General features: G+C 40.3%; 1 protein-coding gene across 1 annotated transcript; it reads left to right on the top strand.

The window, feature by feature from the left end:
- Positions 1–8541: 8541 nt before the first annotated feature.
- Positions 8542–10626, top strand: LOC141332388 (N-acetylmuramoyl-L-alanine amidase-like). Its single transcript, XM_073837532.1, has 5 exons — positions 8542–8674; positions 8821–9630; positions 9807–10017; positions 10104–10398; positions 10508–10626. Exons 1-5 carry the CDS (start codon positions 8620–8622, stop codon positions 10520–10522), a joined length of 1386 nt encoding a protein of 461 aa, XP_073693633.1. The 5' UTR covers positions 8542–8619; the 3' UTR covers positions 10523–10626.
- Positions 10627–11498: the final 872 nt, after the last annotated feature.

Here is an 11498-nt window from a genome sequence, read left to right as displayed (position 1 = left end):
CCAGGACAACTAGATGTGCCTCAGAGACTGATCCCCTCTGAAGATCTCGTCACCTAGACGGCCATTTTACATGAAATTGTGCAGAAGAGAGATTTGGTGGAATCAGCGCGATTTGTAGTTCAATGAAATGAACTACCAGCTGAAATCCACTACCAGCTCCTTGGTCTTGTCGATGTTGAGTGAAAGGTGGTTCTCCTGACACCATTTGGTCAGGGTGCTCACCTCCTCTCTGAATCTGTAGGCAGTCTCATCATTGATGTTGGAGCCGTGTGTGGCTGTACAGTCATGTGTGTACAGGGAGTACAGAAGTGGGCTGAGGACACAGCCCTGAAGAGCAAGAGCACCAGTGTTGAGGGTCAGTGGGGATGAAGTATTGTTGCCCATTCTGACCACCTGACTTCTGCCTGTCAAAATGACTTGGATGTGCATTGGATGGTTGTTCTGAGGATGCTGGGGCTCATTCCAAACTTCTTCAGCCACCTTAGGATTAAGAGGCGTTGATGTGTCTTCTTCAGCGGACCATGTGAGATCCTCACTGATGTGAATGCAGAGGAACTTAAAGCTGTTAACCAGCTCCACAGGTGTCTTGTTGATGGTGATGAGTGTGTGTTCTCTGCTCTGTCTCTTGAAATCCACTACCAGCTCCTTGGTCTTGTCGATGTTGAGTGAAAGGTGGTTCTCCGGACACCATTTGGTCAGGGTGCTCACCTCCTCTTTGTATCTGTAGGCAGTCTCATCATTGACGTTGGAGCTGTGTGTGGCTGTACAGTCATGGGGGAGTACAGAAGTGGGCTGAGGACTCAGCCCTGAGGCGCCTCAGGAAGTCCAGGATCCAGCTGCACAGAGAACTGTTTAGTCCTAGAGTCTGTAGATTTGCGACAAGTGTGGCAGGCACTATGGTATTAAATGCTGAGCTGTAGTCCACAAACAACAGTTCACATAAGTGTTCTTATTTTCCAGGTGGGAGAGAGCTGTGTGTAGGGTGAAAACAATAGCATCATCTGTGGAACGGTTGTTACGATAAGCAAATTGTAGAGGATCCAATGAGGAAGACAGCACAGAGCAGATGTACAGTCGTGGCCAAAAGTTTTGAGAATGACACAAATATTAGTTTTCACAAAGTTTGCTGCTAAACTGCTTTTAGATCTTTGTTTCAGTTGTTTCTGTGATGTACTGAAATATAATTACAAGCACTTCATACGTTTCAAAGGCTTTTATCGACAATTACATGACATTTATGCAAAGAGTCAGTATTTGCAGTGTTGGCCCTTCTTTTTCAGGACCTCTGCAATTCGACTGGGCAAGCTCTCAATCAACTTCTGGGCCAAATCCTGACTGATAGCAACCCATTCTTTCATAATTACTTCTTTTGCTGTTTGTCAGAATTAGCGGGTTTTGTGTTTGTCCACCTGCCTCTTGAGGATTGACCACAAGTTCTCCATGGGATTAAGATTTGGGGAGTTTCCAGGACCCAAAATTTCAATGTTTTGGTCCCCGAGCCACTTAGTTATCACTTTTGCCTTATGGCACGGTGCTCCATCGTGCTGGAAAATGCATTGTTCTTCACCAAACTGTTGTTGGATTGTTGGAAGAAGTTGCTGTTGGAGGGTGTTTTGGTACCATTCTTTATTCATGGCTGTGTTTTTGGACAAAATTGTGAGTGAGCCCACTCCCTTGGATGAGAAGCAACCCCACACATGAATGGTCTCAGGATGCTTTACTGTTGGCATGACACAGGACTGATGGTAGCGCTCACCTTTTCTTCTCCGGACAAGCCTTTTTCCAGATGCCCCAAACAATCGGAAAGAGGCTTCATCTGAGAATATGACTTTGCCCCAGTCCTCAGCAGTCCATTCGCCATCCTTAATGCAGAAGATCAATCTGTCCCTGATGTTTTTTTTTGGAGAGAAGTGGCTTTGCTGCCCTTCTTGACACCAGGCCATCTTCCAAAAGTCTTGGCCTCACTGTGCGTCAGATGCGCTCACACCTGCCTGCTGCCATTCCTGAGCAAGCTCTGCACTGGTGGCACTCCGATCCCGCAGCTGAATCCTCTTTAGGAGACCATCCTGGCGCTTGCTGGACTTTCTTGGATGCCCTGAAGCCTTCTTAACAAGAATTTAACCTCTTTCATTGAAGTTCTTGATGATCCTATAAATTGTTGATTTATGTGCAATCTTAGTAGCCACAATATCTTTGCCTGTGAAGCCATTATTATGCAACGCAATGATGGCTGCACGTGTTTCTTTGTAGGTCACCATGGTTAACAATGGAAGAACAATGATTTCAAGCATCACCCTCCTTTTAACATGTCAAGTCTGCCATTCTAACCCAATCAGCCTGACATAAAATGATCTCCAGCCTTGTGCTCGTCAACATTCTCACCTGAGTTAACAAGATGATTACTGAAATGATCTCAGCAGGTCCTTTAATGACAGCAATGAAATGCAGTGGAAAGTTTTTTTCGGGATTAAGTTAATTTTCATGGCAAAGAAGGACTATGCAATTCATCTGATCACTCTTCATAACATTCTGGAGTATATGCAAATTGCTATTATAAAAACTTAAGCAGCAACTTTTCCAATTTCCAATATTTATGTAATTCTCAAAACTTTTGGCCACGACTGTAGTCTCTGATGAGTCTCTCAAAACACTTGCTGAAGATGGGTGTCAGAGCAACAGACCTCCAGTCATTCAAGCATGTGATTTTATTTTTTCTTGGGCACAATGGTGGATTTTTTGAAGCATGAGGGAACCACAGAAAGAGAGAGGGAGAGGTTGTAAATGTCTGTGAAAACCCCAGCTAGTTGGAATGTGCATGCTCGGAGCACACGTCCTGGGATGCCATCAGGACCCGCTACTTTTCGGATTTTCACCCGTCGGAAGGATCGGGTTACATCCGCGACAGATGGAGAGTGCACTCGCCTCTTCTGCAGCAGCTGCAGGAACGCTCTCTGTGTGGGCAGTGTTTTAAGCCTTGAAACATGCATATAAATTATTAAGCTCATCGGGTAGAGAGGTTTGTTCTCTTTAAAATCTGTGATATTATTGATGCTTTGCCACATGCCTCTTGCGTTATTGGTGTTAAAGGTGCCATAGAATGCATTTATACAATATTTTAAATTGTTCTCTGATATCTACATAGAAGGTATATGGCAAAGATCTGAAACTGCCGTTGTGAATACGCAATCATTTTACTCTCACTATTGTGATCGCATGTGCTCTGTGTAAGGTTATACTGCAGTGGCTTTACTTACAACACAAGTTCAGATGCTTGTCAGTGATGCTCAGGGCTATGCAAATGTTGGGGGCATAACTATTAACAATCGTGACTATTGCATAATAGTCTGTGTTATGTTGGAATTGACGTCTTTTGCAAACACCAGATTTATATAAGAAGGAGGAAATGATGGTGTTTGAGACTCATGGTATGTCATGTCCATGTACTGAACTGTTATTATTCAACTATGCCAAGGTAAATACAGATTTCCATTCTATGGCACCTTTAAATTGTTCTTCAACTTTGTTTTTATACTGGTGTTTTGCAGCTTTGATGGATTTCCTAAGATCGTAACTGGCTTGTCTGTGATCGTCGGGGTTTCTGGATTTAAAAACAGATGTTCACGCTGACAAGGCAGCTTGAACATCACTATTAATCCATGGTTTTTGGTTGGGGTAGATGCCGATTGTTTTTGTCGGCACTATGTCTTCTACACACTTCCTGATAAAACATTACTGTATCTGAGTACTCCTCTATGTCATCATCAGGCGCTGCCTGGAACATGTCCTAGTCCATGTAATCTAAACAGTCCTGTAGTATAGTGTCCGATTGGTCTGACCAGCATTGAATTTTCTTCAGGGCGGGTGCCCTTGATTTGCTGAAAGGTGGGCGGGGGAGGAATTTGTAGGCGTCCCAGAAAGGAGAGTAGCAGTGGTCCAGTACGCGATCACCATGCGTGTTAATGGTGATGTATTGAAAAAATTGTGGAGCTATTGTTCTTAAGTTGGCTTTGCTAAAGTCCCCCGTAACAATAAACGCCGCATCTGGGGTACGCGGTTTCCAGCTCACTTATATTCCCATACGGTTCTTTGAGTGCCTGGTCTATGTTGACTTGAGGGAGAATGTAAACAGCTGTGATTATGATTGCTGTAAACTCCCTCGGCAGCCAGAATGGTCAGCTGCTACGAACTCTGCTCATGTTCTTTCGTCCGCTCACCACCGGAGGTCGCCCACTCATCACACTGACTGTCGCTTACCATCTTGGACTCCTTTTCCCATGTACTATTGCACGCTTTGGACTTTCACCCACATCCAATCAGCAACTGTATAAACACCAGGTCACCACAATCACCCACTGCCAGTATAGCACTTGCCTAGCAGCCCTTACAAAGCATTTCCCGTTTATTCTAGTTTTTGTCTTGTTTTTGATATAATTTTGATATAATTATCCAAAGAGAAAGTTTTTTTTTTAAAATATAATTTGTTATAAACAACATGAAGTGCATTAAACATTACATTCTGTCAAGGCTTTACAAACCAGGGTTAATGATGAAACTGCAGGGTGTTTGTTTAATGTAAAGCATTAAAACATAAAATTAAAATGATTAAGAAATACTGTGAATTTGTGCATTTTAATGTATTTGTAACACAAAGGCATTTCAAAAGCATAGTAATACATGGTTAAATAACCCACTTAGTGTTTCAGAAAGAAAAACACAGATGAAACGAAGAATAAATAATTATTAATAATTAATTGCTATTGTGTGAGTAATATAACCAATAAAAATTGACTGTAGTCTGATTATAAGTATTTTAAAATATAATTTAATTACAAGTACTTCATTTTTGGAATCTGATTACATAATCCAGATTACATGTAACCCATTACTACCAAGCAGGGATCTGGGATGCAGCCCCAGTGTTGTCTGTGGGGATGGTTCAGCTTGTGTCCGTTCTTTCGGTACATTAACATATGCTTGGTGCCCTCTACTGGTTGGTAATGTTTGTTGCACCTTCTTGCATTTTGTCCTTCAAACTCACATTCCCTTTCAAATCTAATATTTAAAAAATCAAAATCAAAATACACACGGTGATACTTCTTGTTGGTGCATGTTCTTTCAAAAAAAGTTTGTTTTAATAATTCATTGTCAAAATTAAATAACAACGTTAAAATTGTTTAAATAATGTTTTTTTTTAAATAGCAAACAGCTTGGGCCAGAGCCATTGCTCGGTAAAGCCGCGTTTAACAACATATACAGCCACGGTCTAACAGATTTTCCCTTTAGATTCAATATGCAACTGTAACTAATGCTGCCTTCATGTGATATGGGAAAGATGATGCTTTCCACTTGTGAAGTGGAAATTACCAGTGTGTCGTGTTCAGGTGCTTTTGTTGTCGTAGTGAAGAGAAACATGGCGGACTCAGAATTTGTCCTCACATGCTACTTTGGTAAAACAGACCAAATAAAATAACATGAGAAAATTGCCTCCTTCAGAACACTGTACCGCACAGCACCCTACTGGAGAGGAGCCACGGCAAGCTATCTTCTCTTAATTGTATTTTTAAAGACAACACTACATTTAAATAGCGACGTTATTAAAATCCTTTATGCCCCAGCATTATGGGGGCTACAAACTAACCAACTAAACAGCAGAGAACTTTTAACATCATGCAATGCTTATCATTCAGTTTAGTTTCGTTGCTGTCTGCCATGTTGAAAGGTCAAAGTTTATCCCTTCTCGGCAACTTGGGTATCATTAAAAATTTCGAGCTTTCCAGTGGAAATTACAATGTGAGTGGGTGTTCATGTGCAATTTCGATGTCGGATTTTGGTATTTACCATAATTACGATAGCACATGAAGGCAGTATTATGCTGCCTTCATGTGCTATCGTAATTATGGTAAATACCAAAATCCGACATCTAAATTGCACATGAACACCCACTCACGTTGTAATTTCCACTGGAAAGCTCGAAATTTTTTATGATACCCGAGTTGCCGAGATGGGATAAACTTTGACCTTTCAACATGGCGGACAGCAACGGAACTATACTGAATGGTAAACATTCCATGATGTTAAAAGTAAAAAAAACTTATATAGGCTATATAAAATATATATACGTATATAGGCTTATATAAAAACTTATATAGGCTAGCTAAAACAGAACCATTAGTTAGTATTGTCTTTAAAAAAAAACTACACTATTCATGATCAATAAGATATACAGCCTATCATTTATCGTTTGCGTTTTGATGCATCCTTTTCTTTCTGTAGCAGATGTATTAGGGAGTTTATAACCGTTTTAAAACTTTTACCCAAATAGCATGTGAGGACAAATTCCGAGTCCGCCATGTTTCTCTTCACTACGACAACAAAAGCACCTGAACACGACACACTGGTAATTTCCACTTCACAAGTGGAAAGCATCATCTTTCCCATATCACATCCCTGGTGAAAAAACCAGCTAAAACCAGCCTAGGCTGGTTGGCTGGTTTTAGCTGGTCAACCAGCCTGGTTTTAGCTGGTCATAGCTGGGAGGCAGGCTGGTTTTAGAGGGGTTTTGGCCATTTTTCCAGCCTGGCCAGGCTGGTCAGGCTGGTCTTAGCTGGTCAGGCTGGGAAACCACCAGCTAAAACCAGCCTGACCAGCCTGGCCAGGCTGGGAGACCAGCTAAAACCAGCCATTTCCAGCTTAAACCAGCTAAGACCAGCCAACCAGCCTAGGCTGGTTTTAGCTGGTTTTTTCAGCAGGGATGAAGGCAGCATTAGACAAACTTGGAATTACACATCCTCAGCATCATTATAATCACTGTTTGGCTTTATGCTGCCTTCATGTGCTATCGTAATTATGGTAAATACCAAAATCCGACATAGAAAGAGAAGATGCTCGAAGATCGAAGAGAAGATGCTAGCTCGTCATGGCTCGTCTCCAGTAGGTTGCTGTGCGGTACAGTGTTCTGAAGGAGGCAATTTTCTCATGTTATTTTATTTGGTCTGTTTTACCAAAGTAGCATGTGAGGACAAATTGCGAGTCCGCCATGTTTCTCTTCACTACGACAACAAAAGCACCTGAACACGACACACTTCAAAAGTGGAAAGCATCATCTTTCCCATATCACATGAAGGCAGCATAAGTTTCCCTCGTGCCCACCCATTTAAAATGAAAAGTGAGAAACTCTTGAGGAAGCAGCACTGGCACGATCGTTCAGGAGGTTTTGGGAGGCTGAGACGACAGATAGGGTCGTCAAGAACCGCCCATAGATTGCGTATGTAATTATACTGAAACATATAACCAGCTTACCTGATTCAGTGTGATGGCTGACCCTGTTTCTATAAGCACAACATGTCAATTCATGGTTGACACGGCTAACCGTAAATTATCTTCCAATGTCAATAAACGTGAGTGATACTCTCGCTAATTTAGCAGTTGCCCCCTAGCGGCGAAATATTTGCTAGCTCCACGTATTTAGCTATAACTGAATTAACAGATTCTCAGAAAGCCCTTGTTAAAAAAAGTGTTAATTCTTTTACTAGTCAATGCTGTTTGTCGAACCGTTTCCCCTCCTAATCTAATCCATATCGCTATAAAATATATCATTCTGTGTAGAATTCAAATGGCTCTCATATGTTTATATGATCCGCTCCGTGCTAAGTGTCTCTGGACCGGTTTGAAAGTTTGATGAAAAGCTGAAGTGCAGGGTGATGCCATCAAAATATCTTGTTTATATCTTATAACAAATTCAAGCATCTGTCCAAGTTCAATTCTTATCCTGAAAAAAAAGGTGATCGTAAGTTTCAAGATTCGGAAACATAAAAACACCTGTACAAATATCAGCTTTTTTTCTTTCTTTTTTCACACTGTTACCTAAGTTCACCCTTATCAAATATGATTTGAACTTGAAAAACCCAACTTTAAGCAAATCTTTCTATTTATTGAACTGGTTAGGTTGTTTTCCTTCTGATAAACCGTATCGCAAAGTAAATTAACTTGTGATAAACTGCAAATTACCTTGTGATGAACCACAGAGTAGGACCAAAGACCAAAAAAACACTCTTTATCTATCAGCACACTCACCAATACCTTTTTTGATAGAAAATTAAACATATCTGCAAAGCATGTTAAAAACTCTGAAATGGGTGTTGTAGCATTTTTTATTTATTTGTTAATCTCTTTGAATAGCGTGTCAGCATGTACAAATGTAAACAATTCATTAACGGATGAACTAATAATGAAAAATTATTTTGAAGGATTTCTTAATCTTAGTTTAAGTAAATTTCAACATTCACTCAAATATTATTAAAATCAAAAGTTGTATCTGTTTATATTATTTAATGGAACATGAACTAACGATGAACAGTTGTATTTTTATTAACTTATGTTAAAGATTATTAAAATACTATAACAGCTGTATTGCTCATTTCGTAGGGGTAGATAATGCCTTAGTAAGTTGATTTTAGGTAGACTGGAACCATCTGTCACTTTCTCAAAGCAGAATCTTTATATAATAGAACAGTTTATCAGCATGTGCTGACGTAAGCGTTGTTTTTATAAAGCGTATGAGGTGCAGGGTAGGTGTCCTACATGAACAGAGACTGTCCGGTGCTGTAAAGTTCTGTCATCATGGGTTGGCACTTGCGCTTGCTTCTTTCTTTGCTTGTGGTGCTTGCTGCTGAAGGTAAGTCATATATTTAATGTTCTAGTCACTATGCTGAATTAGAACTGGGTTACAATGTTTTATGTTCACTGACATCAAATATGGCAGTGCACAAATTTTATGTTTGGGTCAAAAAGGCTATTTTTTTCTGTGCCATTTTCCATCAGCCACCACCACAAAGCACATGAGGGACTTCATCAGAGCTGTGGAGAGTATCGAAGCTGCGAATCCAGGACTTCAGATGCTCGACATGGTGAAAGGTGTACGTAAGGTTGCTGGCGTTGAAACAGACCTCACCAGGCGTTATCTCGGCGACCTCAGTGATGCACAAACCCTTGTGGCAGATCCATCAGTCACTTCCTACATAAGCGAGGTCATTAATCACAGCCTTTCTCAGGTGGGTAAGGAGGAAGGTGTGGTTCTCACCATAGATGGTTCAAATGTGGCGTTGGCCCCAATGCTCCTCGGTCTTCAGGCTGGGCTGCAGTCCAACATCAAAAGCCTTTACCCTTTAACTCTGACCGACAACCTGGTTGCCTCATTTCTACATCATGCCCACCATGAGCAATCCAGCATTGCTTTTGGCACCAAAGGTTTCTGGGATAGCATTTCGTCCCCAATGGTCTACACTCTCGAGGGTTCGCCCTCATTGGCCACAGACGCCATAATAATCGGCGGTATGGACGGGTTCATTATCGGGTCAGAAGTTGCTTCATCTAACATTCATGAGCAATCACTGAGTGACTTGTTGAAGAGTTACTACAGCCACCAGCCTGACGCCACAGGGTTAAACGCATCTCCTCGTCTGATCAGCCAAAACCGAAGAAAGAACTTCAAACAGCTTGTCAGCTTCTCTTTGCTGAAAAGCCAAGTGGTCCAGGCTCTGACTGTTCGCCGCAACTTAAACGAGTCTGAGAGGCAGAAGCTGGATGATGTTGTGAACCGCGGGTTTGACAAATTTGTCCATGTCTATGCAAGTAATTAAACATATTTATTTATTTACACTGATGTTAATAAGAACATTTCAAACATATTTAAATAAATATATTTTCTGACTTAATATACCTATATTGTTGTATACTGACAATTTTATAATCTACTTTATGACAAATTTGCAATCATGTGTTCTTACACTGCTTTTTTCCCTCCAAAGCTTGTCCCAGCATCATTACAAGGTCTCAGTGGGGCGCTGCAGCTTATATTGGTTCCCCCTCATATCTGCCTTATCCTGTGGAGCACCTTTTCATCCACCACACATATTCACCTTCCCAGCCCTGCACCACCTTTGATCAATGTGCCAGTGACATGCAGTCCATGCAGTATTACCACCAGAACAGCAATGGATGGGCTGACATTGGATACAAGTTAGGCCTTTGAATTGCATATTATGTTCTGTACAGTATCACTGCAATTTAATTTTTAATAAGTATCATTGTTTGTCCCCCTGTAGTTTTGTTGCAGGTGCTGATGGAAACCTGTATGAAGGCCGTGGCTGGGACTGGGTCGGTGCCCATACTTATGGGTACAACTCTATAAGCTATGGCATCTGCTACATTGGAGATTATACCTCCGTCCTCCCCATTGCGAGTGCAATAAACATGGTGCGGTACGACTTCACAAGCTGCGCTATAAATTCAGGCGATCTGGCCTCATATTACAACTTATACGGACACAGGCAAGCTGAGTCCACAGAATGCCCAGGAAACACCCTCTACCGTGAAATCCAGAACTGGGAGCATTGGAATGTAAGTAGATTATTGATTCTTGGGATTTATTGTATTCATGACATTCTGCCAAATGCGTTGTGGTAACAGTTCATACTATAACTGTTTGTTTCTCTGCTATTCTCTACAGAGTTATTTGCCTTGATGACTGTGGCATCAACAATGGACAACTAATTGCGTCTCTGGAAAACAGTACATGTATTACATGTATCAATCATAATAAATGCATAATAAACTCCCTTTAAAATATTTTCCAATTTTTGTTTGTTATTACACATTATATTAAAAATGAATCTAATCTAGTAAGGCAAATTGGCAAAAGATACCTTTGCCTTAAATATGTTTAATCAAAGGCAAAGTTCATTTACAAAATACTTTATTTTGATCACACACATTAATATTATACATTGTTAGAATGTAATATAATCATCAAATCTAGCTAATACGATTTGGTATATTTACAAAACTAACTATGCAGTGGTTAGATCAAGTACAGATTGTACTTATGTTTTATGTGACCCTGGACCACAAAACCAGTCTTGAGTAGCACAGATATATTTGTAGCAATAGCCAAAAATACACTGCATGGGTCAAAATGATCAATTTTTCTTTTATGCCAAAAATCAGTAGGATATTCAATAAGAGCATGTTCCATGGATATATTTTGTAAACTTGCTACCGTTAAATATATCAAAGCGTAATTTTTGATTAGTAACATGCATTGCTAAGAACTTCATTTGGACAACTTGAAAGGCGATTTTCTCAATATTTTGATCAATATTTTTTTTTGCACCCGCAGATTCGAAATTTTCAAATAGAATCTAAGCCAAACATTGTACTTAACAAACAGGCCTACATTAATAGAAAGTGTATTATTCATCTTTCAGATGATGTATAAATCTCAATCAGATCCTTATGACACGTTTTGTGGTCCAGAGTCACAAATATTAAATAACTGCAGAGCTTGAAAAGTTCTAAGGCATTTTCTTAGTAAAATAAAGGCATCTGTGCACAATAGACATATAGACAGACACAAACACATATAAATAGATAGATGGATAGACAGACAGACAGATATGTTAGTATTAATATTTCACGGCATTCCTATATATGCTCTATTC

Source organism: Garra rufa, chromosome 1 (genome assembly GCF_049309525.1).
Source record: "Garra rufa chromosome 1, GarRuf1.0, whole genome shotgun sequence".
Lineage (NCBI taxonomy): Eukaryota > Metazoa > Chordata > Actinopteri > Cypriniformes > Cyprinidae > Garra > Garra rufa.
This window is presented reverse-complemented; position numbering and strand designations above follow the sequence as displayed.